The following is a 27109-nucleotide window of genomic DNA, read 5'->3' on the forward strand; positions in this document are numbered from 1 at the left end:
ATGTCCGACTCTGAGACCCCATGGATTGTGACCTGCAAAGTTCCTCTGTCCATGGAATTCTGCAGGCAAAAGTACTGGAGTGGGTTGCCATTCCCTTATCCAGGGGATATTCCCAAGCCAGGGATCGAACCCAGGTCTCTTGCATTGCAGGCAGATTTTTTTTTGCTCTCTGAGCCACCAGGGAAGCCCTAATAATGATGACAACTAACGTTTACTGAGTGTATATCACTGGTCTCAGCATTTAATGCCAATGAACTAACTTGATCTTATAACAATGCTATTACCAGCCCTATTTTGCAGATGAGAAAATTTATGTATTATCCTGCAACTTGCTGTTATTTGACTAAAGTACGTTTTCAGATCTAGCCATGTTTATTTAATTACATCTGATTCATGCCGTTGATATCTTTATCGTGTATGTCATTTCTAGATTTGCATTATTTGCTCATTCATACAATACAGGTATATTGAGTCCTGTTGTGTGCCAAGCATCATTCTAGGTGTTGGAGATAGAGTGGTGAACAAAGCAGCTAAAACTCCTGCCTACTGGAGCTTATATTCTGGTGGTGGATAACAGATGATAAGCAAAGAAATAAGTGCACTATAAATAAGTGCTTATAGGGAAAAATAAAGCAGAGAGGCGGGAGTATAGAGTGCTGAGGGGACCTAATTTTATATCATGTGTTCAGGAAAGACCTTACTTGGAAGATGACATTTAAGTAGTGATCCATAATTTTAAGCCAAAAGTGGAAGAACGACTACTCAATTTAGAGAGAATAATATTTAATCTATTCTTTGGAAATGTTTCACATCAGCCCTTTGCAAGAACAATGGCAGGAAACTGAGGCACCAGGAAATTAAGCAAGGTTTGTGAAATCCCATATCAAACAGAACATGAAACACGAAATTAGACACCTAGCCCTCAAATATCACATCTTTTGCTTAAGTCTGCCCTTCTGGGGAATGCTAAATTGAATAGATTCTTGGCTGACTTTCTCAATTTTGAGAGTTTGAAAGACTCCAGGATTTACTAGTTTTTAAAAATCTGAGACTATCTATTGAAAGGAGGATGATACTAGAAGATCTTGTTTCTTATTAAGCTTCTAAGCTTGTACCTAATTTAGTCCACTATGAAAATGAAAAGCCTTTGTTGACTATAAATGATCAGTAAGTGAAGGATTTGCATATGTTTTTCTAAGACAAGGTTTTTTATATCTTTCTCCAAATTGAAAATGAAACATTTTTTTTACTTGCAATAACCAATGAAAAAGAACCTGAAAAATAAGAGAGTTTCTCCACATGAGTTCTCTCAAATCCCTAGTCATTTACCGTACAAATACCTAAATTAAAAATTGTCGCTAACTTCCGCTGGTAGCTCATATAAATATACTGCAAAGTAGCAATTGCAAGTATATCAGCAGGACTCCACAGGAACAAAAACATAACAGCTCTTGATTTAAATGGTGTGTGTTCTCTGCTTTACAAAGGGGTACTCAGAGCATGATAAAAATTTAAATGATACTAATCTAATTTGATGCAATAAATATTTATTGAACACCTCCCAAATGCAATGCAGAGCTTGGTGCTGTGGAGAAACAGAGATGAATAAAACATGGCTCCGACCCTCGGGGTGAGAGAGATGTGTTTACAACCAGCTATAGATTCTGTAGTGAGTGTTGTAAAACAGATGTTAACAAAGCCTTCAAGGGACATGCAGACGTCCAAAACCATCTATGCTCCACCCACTCCACCCCCTAGCAGGCCTGGCACCAGGCAGGTGGGGCCAGTGGTCAAGCTGGTTGGTGCCCAGATGTGGTCTTGAAGAGGCCAGACCTCAAGGGCTACGTCCTTCTTGAGAATGCTCGTGAGCAGGGAGAGCAGACAGCCAGGTAAGGTAGGAGATGATCTCTAATCCAGGTTTCCCCAGCCTCGGCCCTACTGACATTTGATTGTTGTTGCTGTGGACATTTGTGTGTGTGTGTGTGTGTGTGTGCGCGCGCTCAATCGCTCAGTCCTGTTGGACTCTTTGAGACTCTGTGGGCCACCAGGCTCCTCTCTCTGTGGGATTCTCCAGGCAAGAATACTGGAGTGGGTTGCCATTTCCCTACTCCAAGGGATCTTCCCAACCCAGGGATGGAACCTGCATCTCCTGCATTGCCAGGCAGATTCTTTACCTCTGAGCCACCTGGGCAGCCCTGTTGGCATGTAGCACTGGGTAATTCTTCTTTGGTGAGGGCAGGGATGGCCTGTACACAGTAGCATGTTTCATGGCATAGTAGCGCCCCCTGCAGTCTGTCTCCATATGCTGCCAAGTGTGGGATAGAGGGGCAGACAGAAGGGACCCCCTTGGCTGAGAACTTGTGATTGAATCCAGAGGGAACAGTGAGGGGGGAAGAGAGAAAAGCTGAGAAAGTTCATGGTCGGTGCTGTCCTGGTCGTTCGTGTGGATGTGAAGGCATCTGCTGAGAGGGAGGCCCAGGCAGGTTCCGAGGCTTGTGGGTGTGGAGAGGAGAGGGCAGCAGCTGCTATGGTGAAACTGATAGGGAACCAACTAGGGTAAATAGGGATGGCCCAGCTGATGGCCTGAATTTGTGATGCGTATAGCAGCCTGTTTAGGAGATTATTTCCAGCAACCCTCTGCAATCCTGGAAAGCGGATGGAGGAAACAGATGGTTGGGAAGACTCAGGATTGAAGACTGGCAAAGCTAATATAGCAAAAGGTCTAGACTAGGCCCAGAGGATCGTTGGGGAGGGAGAAATTTCCCCCTACCTTTCTAGGTTCTCATTGGTGTAAGAATTAAATTGACAGGAGACAGATTATCAGAAGGAAATCAGACAAAAATTTCATAACATGTGTTCATGGGAGAGACCGAGGAGAACTGAGTAACTTACTAAAATGGCTGAGAACCTCACCTTAAATACCGTCTTCGGCTAAAGACAAAAGAAGATGTTAAGGGTAGGGATCTGGGACTTTAAAGGGGAGGAAGGCAATTGACACGAAGCTGGAAAAGCGAATGTTTGGTAAATAAATGTTGCAGCGGCCCTACAGAGACAATGGGACAGAGAGTGACCTCTGATCTCTACGTTTCCCTACCACACCTCACCCACATTCTCTGCAGACTTCTCTGGTGATATAACTCTATTCCAGGCACAGGCCCTCTATCTAAATTCTTTCAGCAGTTAGGAGGAAGGTCGAAGTTTCTTCCTGAGTCTTCTGGGCCTTGATTGTTTATGGCAAAAGAGACATTTTGGGGCTGCAAATTTTGTTTGCCTATAGGATCTTAGGGATGGGAAAACATTGTTAACTTCTCTAAAAATAACGTCTTACAGTTTTCTCATGAAGTACCATATTTTCTGAATTGTGTTAATGTTTAACAATCAATTTTCAGAAAGAGGAAGAACACTACATGACGTGTTCACATTGGAAGTAACCAACTTGGAAGCACTAAAATGGGAATGGTAGGGTCCATACAGTTTTAGAAATTTCAGTGAATCTTATTTGAACCCTGATTCAAAGAAACAAATTAGAAAGAAAAATTAGGAGCCAATTGGAAATTTGAACACTTAATAAATAATTGATGACATAGAGAATTGTTACACACAATGATTTCATAGTCATGATTAAAAAGTTTACATTTTAGAGAAACATGCTGAAATACTTATGAAGTTATGAATGAAATATGTAACCTTATGATGTCAATGGATAAAGCTGGGGGAAGTTACATTGAGTGACTGAAATGGAGAAGAATATAATTAAGTCTGAATGGTGACCTGGGTTCATTTTTTTTTCTGCCAACTTTAAACATATTTATTTATTTGGCCTCACTCTGTGGTATGTGAGATCCTAGTTTCTCAACCAGGGATCAAACCCACACTGGGAACAGAGCAGTCCCAACCGCTGGACCACCGAGGAAGTCCCTCTGCCTACTTTTTATATCTGAAATGTTTGAGAATAAAACACTAAAAGGAAGAGAAATAACAAGATGCTTCAAAGCTCCTTGTGAGCAGCTGATTGAATAGCGGATGGGCTGTGTCAAGGAGGCATCTATTGACTGGCCGTGAACCGGGAAGGCTGTGAGCTTTTCTCCACTGGAGATGGCCGGAGTGATGGCGGAGGAGACTGAGTTTTCACATGATTACGACGAGAGGCTCAAGTTACGTGGAAGGAAAATGGCCCTGGGGTCGGGGAGCAGGAGAGTGACAAGTGTGAGCCCGAGTGGGAAGCCTCACGGTGTGAGGAGGCCCGAACAGACACAGCTCACCAGCCAGTTCCCTCACCTCAGCCTCATTCTCCCTCCCTGCGGCCCTCCAGTGCCAAATCCAGTTTTCCCAGTGACAAGGAGGAGGATTAATATAATCAGAGCTGTGGGCTTGCCCTAAAAACATGGCTCCTGGGGAACACGGAAATGACTTTCTAGGTCAGGTCAGCAGAGTAGATCTTTTAGGCTTTGCAGGCCACATCATAGGATCTCTTGCAACAACTCAACTCCAGAGTCGTAGCCTGAAAGTCGCCGTAGACATGTGACCCAGGGGCTTGGCTGTGTCCCAACACAACTCTGTTTACAAAAGCGCCGGGCCACATTTGGCCCCTGGGTTCTAGTTTGCTGAGCCCTGTTTTGATGGACACCAATAACCCAAGTCATAGTCTCATGCAGTGGCGACAAACAATATAAATAGAAGTGAGTAGGTGGGAAAGATGAAAGGACAGAGAAGGTTACGATCAGATCAGGAATTTGGGAAGTTGAGATGTGACGGTCTTCAGGGACGACCCATTCTAAGATGTGACCATTCTGTTGGGTGACTGTCACAAAGGAAGATGGGGGTCATGGAATCACATGGCCTGGAGGCCTTGGTGTCAGAGGTATCATCAGTATGAATAATGAAGTATCTGAGAGACTTGTGGGGTGGGTTGAAGAAGATGATGCATGTGAAATCCAGGAGCTGTCAAGGGTGGAGTAATAATGTTCTGGAAGTCAAAGTGGAGATAGTGCCGTGTAGGGGCTGGGACCCTGGGCTCTGGAATCACAGTTCTGCATACTAAACCGTGCTCTACCATTTCCAGCCATGTGACTCAGCACACATGACTTAAGCTTTCAGAGCCTCGGTTTTCCCATCTGTAAAATGGTCTTTGATCTAAACAAAGCTAGTTCCTTACCTAAGAGAAATTCTGGTGCCAGCTATTAAGGAAATACATCTTTCCCCACTAATGACACATATATGAATGTGTACGTTTCAGTTATTTGAAGGGAGTTATTTTTAATTTATTTGCTTATCTGTTCAGCTAATATTTATCATATGCTTAATTGTGCTCTAAAATCATGAAGCAAGCATATTCATAAATTGGCTGGCTACCATTTACTGGGTGCCTGCTATGTGACATGGAATCATGACACAGACTAACGTGGTCCTTTGTCTTCATGGACAGACAGATTTTATGCACAGTTGGGATTGCAATGTATATGGACTTATTTCTGCTAATTCAATGTGCTCCTGAGGGAAGGAGAGAGAGGGAGAGGGAGAGAAAGAGAGAGAAACAAGATTTTTTTTTAAATGCAGGCAATTTCCCCTGCATTATACTCTGGAGGTGAAGCATAAAATGGGACATGGGACTTAGCTCTGTTCTTAGTTGTCTTCAGTTTTATGTGACACTTACCATAAGAACAGCCTGTAAGGCAACTGCATCCTTCTGTGTCTGTCTGTCTGCCTACATAATCTACCTACCTACCCACCTACCAACCAAGCATCTATATAGTGTTTATGTGTGTGCTTAGTCTTGTCAGACTCTTTGTGCCCCATGGGCTGTAGCCTGTCAGGCTCCTCTGTCCATGGAATTTTCCAAGCAAGAATACTGGAGTGGGTTGCCAGTATATATAGTGTTTTAAATGAAGTGAAAGTGTTAGTCTCTCAGTCATGTGCAGTTCGTTGTGACCCCATGGACTGTAGCCCACCAGGCTCCAATGTCCATGGAATTTTCCAGGCAAGAATACTGGAGTGGGTAGCCATTCCCTTCTCCAGGGCATCTTCCTCACCCGAGGGTCAACCCGAGTCTCTTGCTTTGCAGACAGTTTCTTTACTCTCTGAGCCACCAGGGAAGCCCTGCTGTTGACTCAGGTACTATTCTGAACAGTTTATAAATATTACCTAATTTAACCCCCTTGACAACCCTACAAAGTGGGAACTATTATTTACCTACTGTGTTAACCAAGTTAGCCTAGACTAGGTTGCAGTTACAAATAAAGCAGAAAGAACAGTTTATTTCATACTTATGCAAAGACTGATAACAGGTTGGACAGCCTTTTATAAATTATAGCTATTTGGAACATTTCATTTTTTAAGCCATTAAAACAAAAAGAAGAAAAGAATGGAGGAACGACCCTCGTTCTTAATCTCCTCACCTCTCCTCACAGAGCAAGGCCTCAAAGCAGCTCTAAGGGAGGGTGACATATGTAAGGAAACACTGGATAGCCCATGGGTTCTAACTGTGCCAGCAACAGCTAGAATGTCAGAGAAAAAGCTGAGGCACAGCGATGTGAGTTACTTCCCAAGGTCGCAAGCTAGGAAATAGCAGGGGTAGGATTCGGACCCAGGCGGCCTGGCTCCAGAGTCAGTGCTTGCTGGATCATGACTGATTACTCCGCCTTGCTGCCTCTCACCTGGTACTTAACCATCAGTACTAAGATGGAAAACACAGGCTACCTGAGACCACTGGAACGATGCTATGTCTTTATATGGGTAATTTAAGGTGTGCCAAGGGTAAATTTTGGCTAAGTGTGATTTTCATCTTATGTGATCATTTTAGAGTCAGCTCCTGTGTCAGATGCTGCTCCTTTGTATATGTTATGTGTCCTAGCATTTATTGCCTCAAATAATCTTAATTACCAGCCAAGGGAGCCATCTAAAATATGAGTGGATTTTTTAAAATGTTCTTCTTAAAATAAATTCTCCCAAGTCCAGCTGTCTTTGAGGCTCGACATCGTCATATTGTCAGATCACAGCTGGGAAGTCACGATCATTTGTCACTGGCGGACCGGCGGCTGCCTGTTGCTTATCACATAAATGATGGGTCCTTGTCCCATAGGTCCAGATAATTTAACACACACTTCACTCTGCCCATCTCTTTTCAGCTACTCATTTCTTTTCCATGACTCTTTGCTCTAAGATCTGCACTTTTATGTAGCTGTTTTATAATAAACATTGACCACCCTTTAAAAATTCTTCGGTTTATACAAATAATGAAGTTTTACAATATATAATCTATACATATCTGTTAAACTATACAGTGAAAGGGAACATTTTAAGTCAAGGAGCATCACAGAATTAAAGAACTCTAGATCTAAATTCTTTCAAAGGGATGTTTCTCTCCAAATGGCAAGACTGTGGCTTTTATTTTCCCCTCTACATTATTTTGTAGTTTTCATATTGTCTACAGAGTTACATTAAGAACTAAAAAGAATTGCAAAAGGAAAGGGTATTTATTCTATTTCATTTCATTCCATTTTCTTGCTGTTGTTTTAGACATTTCTGTTTTTTCCAGCCCTGCACTGAATTCCCCCTTCTTTTGGTCACAGTACACCCTGTGTGTTTGGAAGGATCATCCCTCTCCCCTTCTCAGTTCAAGCACAAAGTGAACTGACTCCACCTCTGGCTCTGAGCTGAGTTTGTGACCCAGTATGTGACCAGAGCAGTGAATTCCCCTGACCACCGTGGTTAAATGAGAGACAACCCCAGAGACAGCTCCAAGATTTTTCAAGAAGCAACCAGGAAAACTTTTCTGTCTTTTCCTCTAGACTTAGAACTTTGTTATAAGCCTTGAGCAGCTGAGGGCGATTATCTAAAGAGACTGTGCCAGGGGTAACAGCAGAACTGAGAGGCGGCCAGAGTCTGAGTCCCTACGGCATTGTACTAAACCTCTCTGACCTCATCTAAAGCCACTCTACCCCTATTAGTAAAGTGAATTAATAAATACCTTTTTTCTTTTCCTTTTTGAAGATAAATACTGCCCCCCCCTTTTTTTTTCTGTTTTTGCTTAAGCCATTCTGAATAAGGGTTATGATACTTGCACATGAAAGAGCCCTGATACGTTCTCCTACATGATATTTACCCAGCTACCCTCTTGTATTCCGTATTAGTCAGCTCTCTCTAGATTTTGCTGCAGTAACAAACAACCCTTACATCTCAATACCTTATAACAACAAAGATTTATTCTTCACCCAGGTTTGTTGGCTGTGTGTCCTCTTGGGCCCTGCTCCAAGTCTTGTTTCATTCTAGGGCCCGGGAAGGAGGAACAGCACCTTCCTCAGTCCCACAGCAGACGGAGAAGCGCAACGAGCAACCCAGGCCATTATTACTTCTGCTCACACTTCATCGTTCAGTACAGGGCCCGCGAGAAAGCTCAATATCAGTGTTATGGGGAGTTGACACCACCCACTTCGGGGAAATACCACAGGTGAATGGAAGAGCAGGGATGCACGATTCTCTTATAGGGAAAGGAGTAATAGTTTGGAGAAATGAAACAATCCACGCTTGTTCCAATCAGCCTGAGGAGGGGGGTCTTCATCCCCACTTCTCGGCAGTGGCAGATTACATCCATTTCTCCTGTTTGTGAACCCAGTGCTGTCCTCTTTTGTTGAATGTAGTCCTGACTTAACCAACCTATAAGAAACAGTGAAATTATTTGCTATCATACTAAGAACAGGAAACATTTAGCTTTTTATTTGGACCAAAAAGTATTAGTCCAGTTTGCTTGCACAAATAAATCACTAAATAAATACAAGGAACAAAAAGCACACTGCTGCCTCTCTGGCCCTGTGTCCCTGGGGGAAAAAGGCTCATGAAAAACATCACTAAAACTGAGACCTTCAATGAAACAAAGATTATGTTATAGAAGAGAAAAGAAAAGTTTGCTTTGGGCAAAATGTCTTTTCAGCTAAGTTCTACTGTTGGATAAAAGAAAAGAAAAATCCTCAATACTTTCAGGTCGGTGAAAGGTATCTTATGACCAAAAGCTGAGATGAAAACAGAGAGTCACTGTGCCATTTGAGGACAAGCACCAGCGTGTGTATGATGGTCTGTGCTGAGCGTCAGCGTTTTGCGGGACCCAAAACGCTCACGCCTTCAGGGTGGCACAGGAAATGGCACCCATTCTGCACCAAAGATCATAGTTAGATGGTAGCCTGGCAGAAATTTGTTGTCATGCCCTGTTGAAAGGAAAGCATCCTTTAGATTTATTTTGTCTTATAGAAGATTTCTGTCTCAGTAATTCTAAAGGCCAGAGTATCCTGATAATTAATCTATTTTTTTTGCTCTTTATGTTAACTTTCATCTTCAAACAGGAAGGAAAAAGAGCTGTTTCCTGAATCCAGGACATGCTGAGTGCCTCCCTCTCATGGGAAACGTGTCGCCTGGGTGGCCCTTTCCCTGGGGCACACAGTTGGCTTCCTCTCCTTCTTCCTGTTGTTTCTTTGTGGCTCTTTGGGGACAAGCTCGGGGAGCCCGCATGAGGCAGCATGGCAGACACCTCTGGGTTCCAGTGTGAGCTCTGACATTTAGTAGTTGGAGTATTAGTTTCCTATGACTGTTTAGTAAATTACCACAACCTTGGTGGCTTCAAGCAGCACAGATTTATTTTCTTACAGTTCTGGAGGCTAGAAGCCCAAAACCAGTTTCACAGGACTCAGGTCTGTGTTGACAAGGCTGGTCCCTTCTCAAGACTCTAGGGGAGAATTCTTTTCTTTTCTTTTCTGGTATCTGGAGGCTGCCTGTGTCCTGGAAGGCTCCTGACCCTTTCCTTCTGACCTCTTGTTCCTGTTGTCACAGGGCCTGCTTCTGTAGTAGTGTCTCCATCTGCTTCCCTCTCATAAGGACCTTCTCATAAGGACCCCTGTGATTATATCATTAGGCCCACCTAGATAATCCAGGATAATCTCAAGACCATTCATTTAATCACAGCTACAAAGCCTTTTTTTTGCCATATAAGGGAGTGTATATATGATATATATATTCACAGAGTCTGGGGATTGGAGGTGGGCATCTTGGGACCTTTATGCAGCCAACATAATGTATGTTAGGTGACCTGGAGCTATCCCTTCACATCTCTGGACCTTACTCCTCTCTTCTGTACTATGGGGATGGTAATAGAATGTACAGCATAGGGTTGCTGTGACAGTTAAAGATGGCATCAGAGTTTTTTTGTTGCAAGCAACGGCAAGTTAAAGGCTACTTGAGAAAAAGGGTATGTATTGAAGGTAAAAAGATAACCCACAGACAGGAAAGGAAATGTAAGGACCTGGCCTAAGAAGCAGGTTTAGGGACCCAGGGTGCATAGACCCCTCTAGTCTTTGACATTCCACTCAAGGTTCCTGCTCCAGGGAAAGGGCACCTGCTTGGCGCAGCCTGGGTTTCAGATGCACACCTCGGTCCGGGGAGGGCAAGGCACCGCAACCCATGTTACCCCTGACATGGGGTGGGGAGCAGTCAGAACAAAATCTGAAGGCTGATACCACGAGAGGGGGAGGTTATGAAAGGCAGATAAAAATAAAAGATATTCTTACTGCAAAGGGCTCACGGCAGGTATTCAAAGAATGATAGCTTTTATATTATCCTTGATCTTAAGAGAGTAGTAACCATTGCTTTGGCAAGATGAAACACGGGGAGCAGCATGACCAGGCAAGAGAAAGACAGAGTATCTGCATTTAACCTCAGCTCTGCCACTGATACATTCTGACAGGAAGGGAAGTCCTCTATTTTCTTATCTATAATAATACTTATTCACTCAAAAATGCTTATTGAATGCCTACCGTTTCCAGGCACTTTTTCTAGGAACCATAGCTACAAGGTACCTTAGGTACGAGAGACAGAAAGTCTTGGCTACTGTGGAATTTACCTGGTAAAGACAGAGAGTCACCAAACTCACAAATAAACATATTGTATAAAGTAAAGAAGACCCAAGTGCTTTGAAGAAAAATAAAGCCGAGTAAGTGGATTGAGAGTCACAGGCCTGGGGTAAGAGGTACTGGTGTGTTTAGGGAAGGCAGGGAAGCCCACTTCTCCAAGGAGGAGACACTGGCATCTGAATGACACACGGAGGGAGCCAACTTTATGATAAAGACTGGAAGGAAGAGTGTTCCAGGCAGAGGGAACAGCCTCTGCAAAGTCCCAGAGACAGGAACATGGCCAGTGAGGCACGAAGAGATGAGGGAGGCCGAGCGAGTGGCGGGACATGAAGACAGAGAGGCTAGTGAGGCTGCTTCTTTGGTGGGGCCTTGGATGCCATGATGACGCGTTTGGATTTTTCTTTTTTTCTTTTGAGCGTGATGTGAAACCATTGGAGGGTTCTGAGCAGAAGAGCGAGGTAATCCAATTCATCTTTTAAAAAGACCACCCTGGCAGGTGGATGGGGAGTTGACCAAAGGTCTGAACTACTAGTGCAAACAGGGAGGCCAGTGAGCAGGTACTTGCAGGCAGGAGATGATTGTGGCTTGCAGTGGAGAAGGTGAGAAGAGGTTGGATTTGGGATCTGTTTTGATGTTGGATGCGGGGTGACAGGGAGCTAAGGCAAGAATGACTTGGAGATTTTAGGCCCAAGCAAGTAGCTGAATGGGAAACCATGTACTGAAATGCTTTGGGGAAAATTAGAATTAGATATTGAAAGTTAATGGGTTTACTGAAGAATCACAACTTACTGGAAATAAAAACATGAAACCTTTTTCCTTTTTTTCTCCAGTAACTACATCACCATATTACATTGAATCTCTCTTCCATCTCGGAAGTAGCCCTTTAATAACCTTTTGAACAAATTCCATAACTTCCTAGTCACTGTTTTTAGATAGTCTAATTTCACTGTTTGGATTCATCTTGTTTATTTTTAAATCCTGAGTCTTTAGTCTCATCCTGGATGCAAAACTCATCTTCCCCGGTTCCCAGCTCCCCCAACAATTGTCTATGATTCATGGGTCCTTGACCTTGGAAGATAGGGAAATTACCTCTTTATTTATTTTCACTGGTCTCTAACTGAAATTTAGCCTCTCTTTCACTTATGAAAGTGGGACACAAACTTCAATTGTGTCCACAGTAACTGTAACTTTGTCTCTAGTAGCAACAATCAGATGTTTTCATATCCCACTATGGTTGTTACAGTGATCTTGAAATATCATTTACACTTGTCTCTTTTTTCAGCTTATATTAGTTAATGGAACTGCCATTAGCTCTTTTATTTACAGCATGATTTGGAAGCGAGTACATTAGTATTTTGCCAACAGTTTAGAAAGATATTTTGATACCTGTTGTTGTGTTCAGTTGCTCAGCTGTGTTCAGCTGTCTGCAACCCCATGGAGTGTAGCCCCTAACCCTAACCCTAACCCTAACCCTAACCCTAACCCTAACCCACCAGGCTCCTCTGCCCATGGTTTCTCCAGGCAAGAATACTGGAGTGGGCTGCCATTTCCTCCTCCAGGGGATCTTCCCAACCCAGAGATTGAAACTGTGTCCTCTGTGTCTCCTGCATTGGTAGGCTGATTCTTTACCACTGTACTGTCTGGGAATCCCATTTTGATGACTGTTTTTTAATATAATTGGTTTGCTTAAAAACCTTGTGTATTTACTATTGTATTTTTAAAAATATTATTCAGAGAAGAAATCCAAATTTCCAAAATGTAAAGGGCTTCTGGCACAAAACAAGTTAAGGTCCCCTGTGAGAGGTTTGGAAGAGGTGAGGAAGGAGGCAGTCTGCCCTTCCCAGACACCCCAGGAGCAGGAAGAAGGACAGTGGGGAAGAGGCAGGTCTCCTGAAGGTTCTCCTTAAACCAGTTTAGAGGAAACAGGTACTCAGTTACGAAGAGGCTAAATAACACAGCAATCTGGGCATATTTATCGAGCAGCATAAAATAACCAGCCCTGGTTTTGAAGACGGTTAAACCTTCAGCCCAAGGGTGAGCAGAAGGTCTTGCAGTGTATTGTTTAGGGAGCATTGTTGACTGGACCCTTATGTGGCTTCCGATGGCAGGGTTGGTAAAATGGGACTTGACCCTGTGTTTATGTGGGAGAATGATTCAGCCCGATGCTGGGTAATAACTGTTTTGTTGGTCTCTCAGAGTGGAGTTGGTGGGCGGGTAAGCAAGAGGTTTCTTGGAGCCATTCCTCATGTCGTGGAAGGCTGGATTAAAAGAATCCTAGGAGATTCTGACCTAATGACTAGTCTGGAAGTCCCATTCCGGATAACTTCTACTGCAGGGGTCCCCAGCCTCCAGGATCTAATGCCTAATAATTTATCTAATGCCTGGAGACATTACTAATCACTAATCTGAAGTGGAGCTGATGTAATAATAATGGAAATAAAGTGCACAATAAATGTAATGTGCTTGAATCAAACCACCCCCTCTGGCCCATGGAAATATTGTCATCCACAAAACCAGTCTCTGGTGACAAAAAAGTTGGGGACCACTACTCTGTTGTACTTCGTCCAAATATTTGAGGTTCGTCACTCAAGATGGTGATGCCTCCAACATACAATGTTTGGGAAACCAATTAAGGCTGACGGCAGGGACTGGGTAATCTCTTTTGCTGAATACCATGAGTAGAGGTTTTCAAATGCCAGCCCTATGAGTTGGTGAAAGGTTTTATGAATGATGGCTGACTTTAAGGCCAGTGTCATTTTGTAAATGGCTTTACATCTAGCTTGTTCTTTCATGTTACAAGAAAACAACTTAATCTTTTACCTAATGAAAAGTGGAACAAATTTGGATTTCAAGATTCAGTTTTCAATATAAAGCAAGCCGTTCTCCTTTCTGCTTTCGTCTTCATAAATGCCATTTCAGACTAGATTGGGCGCATTTAGAGTGGTATGGCCATAGACCATAAATGCCATTTCAGATGGTAACTTTCATCTTGCAACTGGATAGAGAAATTAATAAAGACTAACTTCTCAGATTTGCTTATGTATTTTGTGAGTATGCCATAACTTCTCTAGGTCCTGAAATATTTTACTGACCCTCCATATATTGTGGGGAGCGGGGGAAGAATTGTGTGTGTGCGTGCACATGCACATGGGCGTATTTATACATACACATGTATGCAGTCAGAAGAGTAAATTCTTGTTCCTTCTCAAAATTAGAGGACTAATTGTTGTGATTCAAATAGATTTAATTCAGGTTTGAGAAAAAAAAAAAAGAGGACGTTACAAATGCACACTACCAATGAGACAATTCTTGGAAACACTCAAAAACAACTCAGCACTGTTGCGCCGTTGGAATGCTCAAACATATTTGCTCAGGGGTGGGGTGGGGGGTCCAGTTTAAGCCCCTGGGAGCCTCAGCTGCCTTCTCCTGGGATTGACACTCTTGTTTCCCCTTCCCTCCCCAGTTCCCCAAAGATGAGCAGTCACCTCTACTCGATCTTAATTTTTATTTGACCTGAAGCCAGTTGCACTGATTCCAAGAGAGAGAAAAGGGCTTGGCATGGCTACTATCCTTTTGAGCTGGGCTGCCGAAATGACTGATAATTCCTAGGGACTCCTTTCTGAAGATTAAGTTCTCTTCATCTGCCCTAATTCACGCTTATTCTTGGTTTGGGAACTAGACAGTTCAGTTCAGTCACTCAGTTGTGTCTGACTCTTTGCGACCCCATGAACTGCAGCATGCCAGGCTTCCCTGTCCTTCACCAACTCCCGGAGTTTACTCAAACTCATGTCCATCGAGTTGGTGATGCCATCCAACTGTCTCATCCTCTGTCGTCCCCTTCTCCTCTTACCCTCAATCTTTTCCAGCATCAGGGGCTTTTCTAATGAGTCAGTTCTTCGCATCAAGTGGCCAAAGTATTGGCATTTCAGAGTTAGCATCAGTCCTTCCAATGAATATTCAGGACTGATTTCCTTTAGGATGGACTGGTTGGATCTCCTTGCAGTCCAAGGGACTCTCAAGAATCTTCTCCAACACCACAGTTCAAAAGCATCAGTTCTTTGGCGCTCAGCTTTCTTTATAGTCCAACTCTCACATTCATACGCGACTACTGGAAAAACCAAAGCTTTGACTTGACAGACCTTTGTTGGCAAAGTAATGTCTCTGCTTTTAATATCTGTTTATGTTGGTCACAGCTTTTCTTCCAAGGATCAAGCATCTTTTAATTTCATGGCTGCAGTCACCATCTGCAGTGATTTTGGAGCCCCCCAAAATAAAGTCTGTCACTGTTTCCATTGTTTTCCCATCTATTCGCCATGAAGTGATGGGACCGGATGCCATGATCTTAGTTTTCTGCGGGTTGAATTGTAAGCCAACTTTTTCGCTCTCCTCTTTCACTTTCATCAAGAACTAGACAGAGCCCCATTATTTCACCATGAAAGCCAGGGTGTCATTAAAGGTGGCCTCATATTACTGCTTAAAGGCCTAGTAGAAATCTTATTTCGCTTTTTGGAGATGCCATTGTGATGCAGAGTGATTCGGGGTCTCATTACTACCGGAAGCCCTTTGTTGGACTGACCGGGCCTGTCGTGCCCCCAGATTCTCCATCTCCTCTCCTCTCCTACGGCTTTTCCAAAACGGGGATACTGATACTTTGAGGATTTCATGATCTCAGTACAGAGAAATATACTGAAAACAGGAAAATTGCAGCTCCACAGAAAGGCCCCAGCAAGCCTCCTCTCAGATGCTCATGACACAGTCCACTTTGTTCTGCTGTCCTGACACTGGATCTCTCCATGGAGCATCAGGCAAATGAACACCTGCCAAGTTATTGCTGTAAGAATTAATCAAGAGAGCATTTCAATGATTACGACTTCTCCCTGCTCATTTTTTCCTTTCAGGCAAATGGCTGTGCTTTCCTCTGTTGAACACTCACAGCTGCTAGACCCCGAACTCCACGTGAAAGAACTTTTGAGTTGTCCTCCTCTTTTCGTGGACCACTTCCTGTGGCCACTTTCCTGGACAGTTTAAATTCTCAGCAGGAAAGGGCCAGTGACCTTGAACGACCTATGTCACCCCTCTATGCCCGAGTTTCTTCACTCTAAAAGAAGGACAACAACAGCTCATTATTAACATTGTGAGGATTTAATGAAACAACGTGTGGAAAGAGCTTAGCGCACTGGGCCAAGCAGAGGCTCATCCCACCAAGATTTATTGAGTGTCTCCTATGTGCCAGACGTGCTTCCAACTGCTGGAAATGCCAGAGGAGCAAACACAGGCCCAGTTTCTGCTCTTGTGAAGCGTTCAGTCCAGTTGAGGATTTGGGTGTTAATTAGACAATCACACAGATTTATATCTCCAAATTGGGCCAAGGACTAGGAAGGAAAATTATACAGTGGCCCTGATCTAATCAAAGCACATCGTTTCATAATGTTTGAGTGGCGTTCAGAAGAAAGAATTCGAGTAAACTGGGAGAAAGAGGTTTCAGCTCCAATGAACATTTGAGCAAGTTAGAAAAAAGGGCCTCTGCCCTAGAACAGAAGTGGCAGGGCGTGTGCTGGCGTTTCAGTGCCCTGTGGCCCATCTGCGGGGAGCCCTTGAGCAGAGACCAACTTGCACAACTGTATGCAGTGATCTGGCTGGAAGTAAGAGGATATTGGAGACAGAGGAGAGCCCCTCTGCCAAGGCCCTGAGGTGGGAGGGCACATTGGAGGAGATGAAAAGGGCCCCTCTGGTTGGAGCCAAGGAACAAGGCTGGCGGGAGGGGAGTCAGGGTGCTCTGAGCACATGTCAGCTGGCACTGATGCACGGTAGCATTATTCTCATGAAGTCACTGCCAGCACACCAAGGTCTCCTCAGAAACACCGAGGTTTCTCAAGGCGCTGTTGATTTTTAACTACTGAAGGGAAATTCCTTCAGGGATGTGATTTGCTGGTGTCATACAACTGAGATTTACAGAATAAGGGCAATGTACAAGGAGAGACGTTTAACGGGAAAGCAGGGAGACCACATGCCTCTAGCAAAACACAAATGCTCTCTTAAAGCCCAGAAAACTAGATATTAGGCAAAAAGAAGTGGGGGAAAAAAAACAGAACAAACAAACAAAAAAGCAAATAAAAGCACATTAGGGAAAGGTTTCTAGCAGCACTGTCATTTGGAGGTTGTAATTCTCTCTCCAAAGAAGTAGACTCTCCTTTCCTTGGTCTCTTAAAAAAGACCCACCCAGCTGGAGACGCAGACCTGGCAACATTGCACTTGCTAGAAGTGGTCCTGATCACCCCTCAGGTTCTTTCTGGCTTTGATTTCTTTGATTTCAGAGTAATCCAAAAGAGTATTCATTAATTCACACAAATATACTGATTCAAGGGTGGGATTTTTTGTTGTCATTTTTAAGTCTGAGTGTAGTGGGAAATAAAACCCCAGATCCTAGAGAACTGTGCATTGTTGCCTGTTAGCTCTGGAGTCTGTCGGGCTGGACATCTGCAAGAGGTGGCCCAGTGGAGGGCTGGTGTCAGCACAAATTGTGAGGGAAGCCTGGGCTTGGGGAATTGGGTGAGTCTGGATCCAGATGCTGATGAGGCCACTTACAAGCCCTGTGACCCTGGGCAGGTTAGTCGCCCTCTCTCCATACACAGTGAGAGTGGCTGTAAACTCAAGTGATGGCTGTCATTAGGGAGAGCCTTGCAGCCAAGATTCTCGGGGATCCCCCACATGCAAAGTCATTTCTGGGGATCCTGCCCGGAGAGCAGCCTCCATGTCACCCACATTCTTTCAGGGATTTATTTCTTTGCGTTGTATCTGAAAAGTCTTGACTTTTGGTCTTTCAGAGATAGCAGTGCTTTGGGGAAACATAAGGAATCAGAATTAAGTCAGACTTGTAAAATCTTGTCAGCAGTTAGTAATCTCTAAATAGCTTTAAGGAAATAACAAAAAAAGAGCATTTAGTCATTTTAAATGTAGTATCCATGATCAGAAATCCCATCATAATCTTAGAATCCCACAAGAGCAGACACTGTCAATGTACCCAGTACTTGAGATATTTTATTGCTCGTTAAGATGTAACAGAAGAACTTAACTTTAAAATGAGCTTTACTTTAAACCACATTAAACTGGAATATACACCAATCAGAGAAAATTGCAATATTTCAGGAAAGAAATGAGCTACTTAATTTCCCTCCAAAAAAGAGCCTTTTGTTACGTCTCAGTCATGATGCTGTATTTAAAGGTGGCTTCTGCTTTTTCTTTTGCTTTATGGTCACATATGCAGCTTTCCAACCCAAGCCCTTCAAAGCAGAGCAGGCTAATAGTGATTTAAGAGTATGCTGGTTAAAAAAGAAAAAAAGAATTCCATCCAAGATTTTAAAACAAAGAAATGCTAACTCAAGCCTAAACTTTTCTATGAAAAATGACATTGTTGCTTTCTAAGAATGGGACTGGATGAGGCACTTAATCAGAGAGGCCATTATGTTGTCAAAGGCTCTGCTGAGGCTGTGAGATGGATTCTCATGGGCTTATGACCATTTTATTGCCTTTCAGCCCACGGCCGGCAATCCCACTCTCCCTCCTACTGACAGAATCGGAAGCAGCACTCTGTATTCAGTCCTTCTGGAGAGCCTATCTGGTAAGCGTCATGTGCAATTTTGGCATTTCGTCTGATGGGGAATTTGTGTACTGCAAAGGACTCAAGGGAAAACCTGTGGATGAATTTGAAACACAGGTTAGGATAGCTAACATTCAGACCTTGGAAACAGAATTCTCTGTAAAACAGGTCTTAAAAAGAGTGATTTAGAATTTCTACAAAACTTATTTCACAATTGTCATTAAAACTACCCTGCAAACTTTTTTAAAATTTACTTTTTATTGAGGTAACTTTAGTTTATAACACTTTCTAGGTTTCGTGTGTACCACCTATTTCTGCCTTGTATGCACTACAGCATGCTCACCAACAGAAATTTTGTTTCCATCCGTCACCCTACAGCTGATCTCCTTTACCCATTTCACCCTCCCCCTGCCTCTTCCCCTCTGGTAATCTATATCTCCATATTGGTTTGGTTTGGTTCGTCTGGTTTTTTTTTTTATATTCCACATATAAGTGAAATTGTACAGAATTTGTCTGTCTTCATCTTACTTAGCATAATACCCTCAAGGTCTAACCATGTTGTTCCAAGTGGCAGGATTTCTTTTTTTGTGTGACTGAGTAATATTTCATTGTGTGTGTGTGTGTGTGTGTGTGTATTACATCTTTACCCATTCATCCATTGATGGGCACTTATTTTGTTTCCCTATCTTGGCTATTGTGAACAATGCTGTGGTGAAAATAGAGGTGTATATATACATATGTGTGTGTGTGTGTGTGTGTGTATTCAGATTAGTGTTTTCATATTCTTTGGATAATTACCCAGAAGTGGAATAGCTGGATCATACGATGGTTCTATTTTTATGTTTCTGAGGGATCTCCATAATGTTTTCCATAATGGTTTCACCAGTTTACATTCCCACCAACAGTGCACAAGGGTTCCCTTTTCTCTGCATCCTTATGAACACTCATTATTTCTTGACTTTTTGATGATAGCCATTACAATAAGGATGCTGAACATCTTTTCATGAGCCTATTGACCATATTTATGGCTTCCTTGTAACATATCTATTCATCGCTTCTGTCTTTTTAAAAAGAGTTTTGCTGTTGTTGAATTGTATCAGTTCTTTGTGTATTTTGATATTAACCCCTTATCAGATATATGATTTGCAAATGCCATCTCTCATTCAGTAGACTGTCTCTTTGTCTTGTTGATGGTTTCATTGTCTGTGCAAAAGCTTTTTAGTTTGATGTAGTACCATTTTTTTTTTCTTTTGTCTCCCTTGCCTGAGGAGACATATCCAGAAATATATTGCTAAGACCAAAGTCAAAGATCATACTTCCTATATTTTTTCCTAGGAGTTTTATCATTTCAAGTCTTGCATTCACTCAAAGTATTTAGTTAATTTTGAGTTGATTTTTGTGTGTGGTGAATATTGGACTACTTTTAGTTTTTTGCATGTGGCCATTCAGTTTTCCCAACAACGTTTATTGAAGAGACTATTCTTTCTCCACTGGATGTTCTTTGCTCCTTTGTTGTAAGTTAGGTATCCATATATGTGTAGTTTTATTTCTGGGGTCTCATTTGTGTTCCATTGATCTGTTTAACTGTCTTTCTGCCAACACCATGCTGTTTTGATGATTATAACTTTGTAATATAGCTTGAAATCAGCTTTGTTCATTTTTCTCAGGATTGCTTTGGTTATTTGGAGTCTTTTGTGATTCCATATAAATTTTAGAATTTTAAATTTTATTTCTATGAAAAATGTCCTTGGAATTTTGATAAGGATCATAGTGAATCTGTCTGCATAGGTAATATTTAACAATGTTAATGCTTCCAACCCATAAGCATGAAATATCTGTCCATTTATTTGTGTATTATTCAATTTCTTTCAACAATATCTTACAATTTTTAGTGTACAAGTCTTTTGCCTCTTTCGTTAAATTTATTCCAAGATATTTTATCCTTTTTGTTGTGATCTTAAATGGGATTGTTTTCTTAATTTCTCTTCCTGCTACCTAATTGTTTACATGTAGAAATGCAATAGATTTTTGTATATTGATTTTGTACCCTGTAACTTTACAGGTAAAAATTCATTTATTATTTTTAATGATTTTTTGTAGCATCTTAAGGATTTTCTGTATATAAAATTATTCCATCTTTGTATTGTGGTGGTTTTACTTCATTCTTTCCAATTTGAATGTCTTTTATTTCTTTTTCTTGCCTAGCTGCTTGGGTTAGGACTTATAATACTGTGTTGAATAAAAGTGGTGAGAGTGGGCATCCTTGTCTTGTTCTTCATTTTAGAGGGGGAGTGTTACTAATCCAAACTCAGTCCTGCTCACCAGACGCACAGCAAAGCCAATACACTGGCACTGGGTTTTGGTGAAGGAAAGTACAGTATTTATTGCAGGGTTCCAAGCAAGGGGAATGGGCAGCTAATGCTCAACAGACCCGAACTCCCTGGGAAAGATTTATAGAGACGGTGTTAAAGGTGAAAGTCGCAGGGAACCTAATCAGCTCATAGACAATTTTCTGATTGGTAGACAGTGAGGTGACAGGGTAGTATTTCAGGAAGCTCCATCATCAGTTTTCCAACTCCGGCTGGTCTAGGGTCTCTGGGTATAGGGCCAGCGGTTTTGACCTGGTGGGGGTCTAGTTTTTACTACATTTAATACTAATTTTTTCTTAAAATTAACAAAAACCTTTACTTCCTTAAACACTCTGAAGGAAAAATATAGTCTTCCACTGTAGGAAGTAAAAAATTTTTGTGTGTAGTACAGTATACATAAGATTTACCATTTTAACCAATTTTGTATACAGTTCAGTGGCATTAAGTACACTTGCATTGTTTTTCAATCATCACTACCATTCATCTTTCTAAACTGAAATTCTGTATCCATTAACTTCCTATTCTTCCCTCCCCCAGCCTCTGGCAACCATCTTTCTACTTTCTGTCTCTATGACTACTCTGAGAACCTCATGTAAAAGTGGAGTCATACAGAATTTATCCTTTTGGCTTACTTCACTTGGCAAAATGTCCTCAGGTTTCATCTGTATTGTAGCATGTGTCAGAACCTCCTCCCTTTTTTAAGTCCGAATAATATTCTTGCCGGGAAGTTTTAAAATCCAGAAATCTGACACCCTCACTTGTTGTCATAAAACCATCCAGACATTCATGAAATATTTTTAAACTGACCACATGAATAGAAATGTCACATGGTATGAAGAACTATTTGTAGTAAACCATTCTTGAGAGTTGTGATGATATAATCAGCATTATAAATAGGTTCTGATAGTTACTTCTTGACATTAAGCACTTCTGTAGAAGCAGACATTTTCTTCTTTCTTCTTTCAAAATACTACATTAATGGTTAGAAAGCCAGATTGTTTCAACATGCAAAACTGGAGTTTTAAAAAATCCATTTAGATATTGTGGATAAAATCTGGTCCTCTCATAGTCTCCTTTCTGAAGTGTGTTTGATGATAAGCCAAACTACTACATCAGTGGTGCCCTTCTGCTTATGAAATACTGGATGCAGTAGGTACCAACTGGTAGAGAAAATGGTTCTTTTGAGGTGTTCGTATGAGGTTCTCATGGGCCATAATGACTGAAATTTCTTTAATGATTTAGGAGGCAGAGAGCAGATAAATCCACTGAATATTTATTCTGTCTAAATAAGCGCCTGGTCTCATGCCTTCTGCCCATTTGTTTTATTTTATTCTGTCTAACTCAGCCTAGACACCAGCATGGCATGTAGTCTTCCCTTCCTCCCAACATCAATTCCCCCTCCATTGTGACAACTGAGAACCACAGAGGTCATCAATCATTAACATTATTTGATGAACAATACAATGCAGAGTTGCTCCAGCAGCTGCCTTTGTGGCTTTGCAAAGTTAAAAGAATCGGAGATTCTGCAAAGAACAATGAGAATCTGTGCAGTTATCCCTTTGTCAATAGTGAACTGACCTGGGGCAAATGAGGTGCCCCCAAAGAGAAACATCTTGGTGTAAACACAAAATCTAGAGTTGTACAGGGTACCCCTTCCCTTATGGCCTGAGACAGCTTGGATGCAATTCATTCAGGAACATGGACACTTAAGTATTGCATTCCCCTGGCTACAGGGGTTAGTTCATGATAAGCAGGGGAAGGCCAGTCACACCGAGTGAAACTCCATTCTGGGATTCTACTAGGAGTTGTTGCAACAGAGCAGCTCAATAGTCTGCTAAGAGGCTAGGTTATCAACAACTATCTCCCACTGTGTGAAGAGCCTGCAGAAGAAGTGACCACAGAGGCAAGCAGAGCTGAGAGACCAAGGAAGGGAACTGAGTCTGGAGGAGGATGTGGCTGGAGCATCTAGATTCAGCTGTGCCACCGAATCCTCTCCCAGATGGATTTCTGTCACAGCTAAAGTCCTCACAATTACAATTTTCAACATAAAATTTCTAGACTCTTGATAACTTGCACATTAAAGAGGTTATTAGCACAAAATAAAAGTCTGGGTTCACTTGTGCAGAGTAACCATCCCAATTTGTTTCAGGGAAAGACTGGCCTATATCAACTGGAGGCTTGACTGGAGAGGGGACATTAACTCCAAGGAAAACCTATCTATGTTTTATTGTATAAGTAATACTTTGCTATTGTGGAAAAAGATAATTCTTAAACTTTTAAAAATTATGATTCATTCCTTTTAGAATTTTTCCTATCCATATAAAAAGATTAAAAAAAAAAACCCAAAAAGCTGCTGATAAACACTGTTTTGTGCCTGCTCTCTTCCTTTAAAAACATATTGGGAATATCTTTGTCATTGCACTAAGTTCTATTGCACACATTTAAATGACTCTGTGATAGTCCTTTCTGTGAATGCACCAAACCATGATTTAACCATAGTTGTCTGGACATTCTAGTTTTCTCTCATATATAAGATATATTAAGAAAATCATCCTTGCTCATATGTCTTTGCATACATATCTGATTTTCTCTGTAAGAATAATTACTTGAAGTGAAATAGATGGCTCCAAAAGTAAGCACCTTTTTTAGGAGCTTTGATTATTATTGCTAAATTATTCTCTAGAGAGGCTAGAGTTTTATTAGCCTCTAGACCTACTTTCATGCAGCAACAATGTATGCAAGTATGTTCTAAGCATAGATTTTGATGACAGAGTGGAGAGAGGAAGAAGAAAGTTATTGGGAACATGAAACACTCCTGAGAAGGATGGCGTTGCATGGCTACTGTGCTGGAAGAAAATATTTTAAAATCATATATCTGATAAGGAATTAATATTTAGAGTATATAGAGAACTCACAAAACTCAACAACAGTAACAACCAAAAGAACAACCTGATTCAAAAATGGTCAAACAACTTGAAAGGACTTTTCTCCAAAGAAGATATATGAATGGCTAACAGGTACATGAAAAGATTCTCAACATCACTAATCATTAGAGAAATGCAAATCAAAAACCACAGTGAAAAGCAATCTCACACTCATTAGGATGACCATTATTAGAAAAATGGAAAACAATAAATGTTGGCAAGGATATAGAGAAACAGGAATCCTGTGCACTATTGGTGGGAATTTAAGATGGTACAGTCACTATGGAAAAAGAGTATGGAGGGTCCTCAAAAAACTAAAAATAGACATATAATCCAGCAATTCCATCTCCAGGTATGTATCCAAAAGAATTGGAAGCAAGATCTTTTTAATTCATTTATTTATTTTTAATTGGAGGATAATTGCCTTATAATATTGTGTTGGTTTCTGCCATATACCAACATGGATCAGCCATATGTATATATACGTCCCCTCCCTCTGGAGCCTCTCTCCCACCTCCCGTTCCATTCCACCCCTCTAGGCTGTCACAGAGCACTAGGCTTGAGCTCCCTGCATCCTACACAAAATTCCCACTGGCTACCTGTTATACATACGGTAATGTATATGTTTCAGTGTTGAAGGCAAGGTCTTGAAGTCACATTTGTACACCTATGTCTGTAGCATTATTCACAGTTGCTAAAATGTGGAAGCAATGCAAGTGCCCATTGGTGGATAAATGAATAAGCAAAATGTGGTACTATACTTACGATGCAATGTTACTCAGACTTAAAAAGGAAGGAAGTTCGATATATTCTACAACACGGGTGAGCCTTGAGGACGTTATACTGAGTGAAATAAGTCAGTCACAAAAGGACAAATACTGTATGATTTCACTTATATGAGGTGCTTAGAATAGTCAAAATCATAAAGACAGAAAATACAATGGTAACTGCCAAGTCTAGAAGGAGGGGTGAATGGAGAGTTATTTTTCAGTGAGTACAGAGTTTAAGTTTTACAAAATGAAAGGATTATGAGGGTGATGGTGGTAATGGTTGCACAATATTGCTGCTGCTGCTGCTAAGTCGCTTCAGTCGTGTCTGACTCTGTGCAACCCCATAGACGGCAGCCCACAGGCTCCTCCGACCCTGGGATTCTCCAGGCAAGAATACTGGAGTGAGTTGCCATTTCCTTCTCCAATGCATGCATGCATGCTAAGTCGCTTCAGTCATGTCTGACTCTGTGTGACCCCATGGACAGCAGCCCAGCAGGCTCCTCTGTCCACAGGATTCTCCAGGCAAGAATACTGGAGTGGGTTGCCATTTCTTTCTCCAGTTGCACAATATTATGTGGTATTTAATATCACTGCACTGTACACTTAAAAATGGTTAAGATGGTAAATGTTATGTAATGTATATTTTACCATAGTAAAAAAAAAAAAGACATGGGTGTTCCAGGGTGTTTTAATTTGATTTACCTTAACTTTTTCCCCTAAGGGAACACTTCTTTCTGTTTAGAGATGACCTACATAGTTAGATAGAATATGAATGATGAAAACAGCCCAAGATAAAAACCAAGCAACTATGAAAAGGCTTTTCAGAGACTTCAAAGGAATAGTTTTGTAGTTCCTCCTGTATTTTTCTGCAGAAATTCCAACTTGAGTCTCTGTACTTAAAGGAAGAGAAAGTTTTCTCCACCCCGGACAGCTGGCTGGGCTATTAGGCATGGCAAATTTTTTTTTTGAAAGATAGTTCTCATTATTAACCTTAACTTTTTTATTATTGAACATTATGGCTGAATGGAAGAACTTGATTTATCTTTCAGTGTAAAACATGCCCTATGGCAACTTGTTAAAAATGTGGGCTCTCCCGGTATGTCTTGTCAGATTATTAATAACTCTGTGTAGGTTATTTAACTTCTGAGCCACAGTTTCCTATCTGCCAAATGATAATAATAATAATAGCTCCTACTTATGAAGATTGAATCAGATGATTTGTCCACGTGAGGGAGGTTCTCATGGTGCCAGGTACGCAATAAATACACAACCAATATTAGCTGCTGCTGCTGGTGGTGGTGGTGGTTCTGTTTTCCTTGTTAGAGAATCATTCAGAAAAGCCAGCTAGTGGCCTCCTTGCAGCTCCTCGGGGAGCTGCGTGCTCCTGGCTCAGGGCCCTTGCACTTGCTTCATATTCAACAGTTGTCAATCACAGTATCCTCCCTGCCTCATTCAGGGTTCTTCTTGGATGTCTCTCCCCATCACCATTTCCCAGATAGCACCCCATCATCACTCTGCAACCTCTTCCTGTGCTTTATTTCCTGCTGATCACTTACCAACTCTGACACCGGGTTGGGTATTCACTTGTCTACTGCCTGTAACCTTGACTAGAACGTGAGTTCCAGGAGGGTGGAAGTTGCTTGACCTATTCATCCTGTATCCCAAGCCCCTAGAACACTGTCTAGAACACATATTAGGCACTTCATAAATATTTTAGTGACTAACTGAACCCCTTGAATGATCTCTCTAACCAGGATATCTGAAAACAAAGAGGAGGAAACTGGGCTGTTCTATTTTATAAGCCCTTCTCGGGGGCTTAAGCAGGCACTTAAATGTGGACTTTTGGGGGAGTTGCTTGTGTATCAGAATCCTTGAACTCAAAAGCTTGCTTCTTATCAATAATTTCCCAGAGGTTATACTTGAGAAAAATGTATTCATTTTATCACTGACCTTCATGAATTACCCCTTCACCAAGTCTTATAATGTGAAGAAATGAAGTTTGCTATGAGAAATTATTGCAATAAAGAGCTCATGATCTGAGCCACAGTCAGCTCCAGGTCCTGTTTTTGCTAATTGTATAGGGCTTCTCCATCTTTGGCTGCAAAGAATATAATCAATCTGATTTCAGTATTGACTATTTGGTGATGTCTATGTGCAGAGTCGTCTCTTGTGTTTTTGGAAGAGGGTGTTTGCTATGACCAGTGTGTTCTCTTGGCAAAACTCTGTTAGCTTTTGCCCTGATTCATTTTGTACTCTAAGACCAAAACTTGCAAGACAAACAGACAAGACAAAAAACTTGCCTGGTACTCCAGGTATCTTTTGACTTCCTGCTTTTGCATTCTAATCCCCTATGATGAAGAGAACATCTTTTTTTTTTTTGGTGTTAGTTGTAGAAGGTCTTGTAGGTCTTCATAGAACCAGTCAACTTCAGCTTCTTCAGCATTAGTGGTTGGGGCACAGACTTGGATTACTGTGATATCGAATGGTTTGCCTTGGAAATGAATAGAGATCTTTCAGTCATTTTTGAGATTGCACCCAAGTACTGCATTTTGGACCC

General features: G+C 41.7%; 1 protein-coding gene across 1 annotated transcript in view; it reads left to right on the plus strand.

Annotated features, from left to right (window-relative positions):
- The window catches only part of IQCK (IQ motif containing K), a 149321-nt gene that overhangs the window by 47613 nt on the left and 74599 nt on the right, over nt 1-27109 (plus strand). Inside the window, exon 8 of the mRNA XM_043915523.1 lies at nt 18426-18510. Coding sequence (XP_043771458.1) covers nt 18426-18510 — 85 coding nt within the window. The remainder of the gene's footprint in view (nt 1-18425; nt 18511-27109) is intronic.

The sequence above is a fragment of the Cervus elaphus genome, chromosome 10 (genome assembly GCF_910594005.1).
Source record: "Cervus elaphus chromosome 10, mCerEla1.1, whole genome shotgun sequence".
In the NCBI taxonomy this organism is placed as follows: Eukaryota; Metazoa; Chordata; class Mammalia; order Artiodactyla; family Cervidae; genus Cervus; species Cervus elaphus.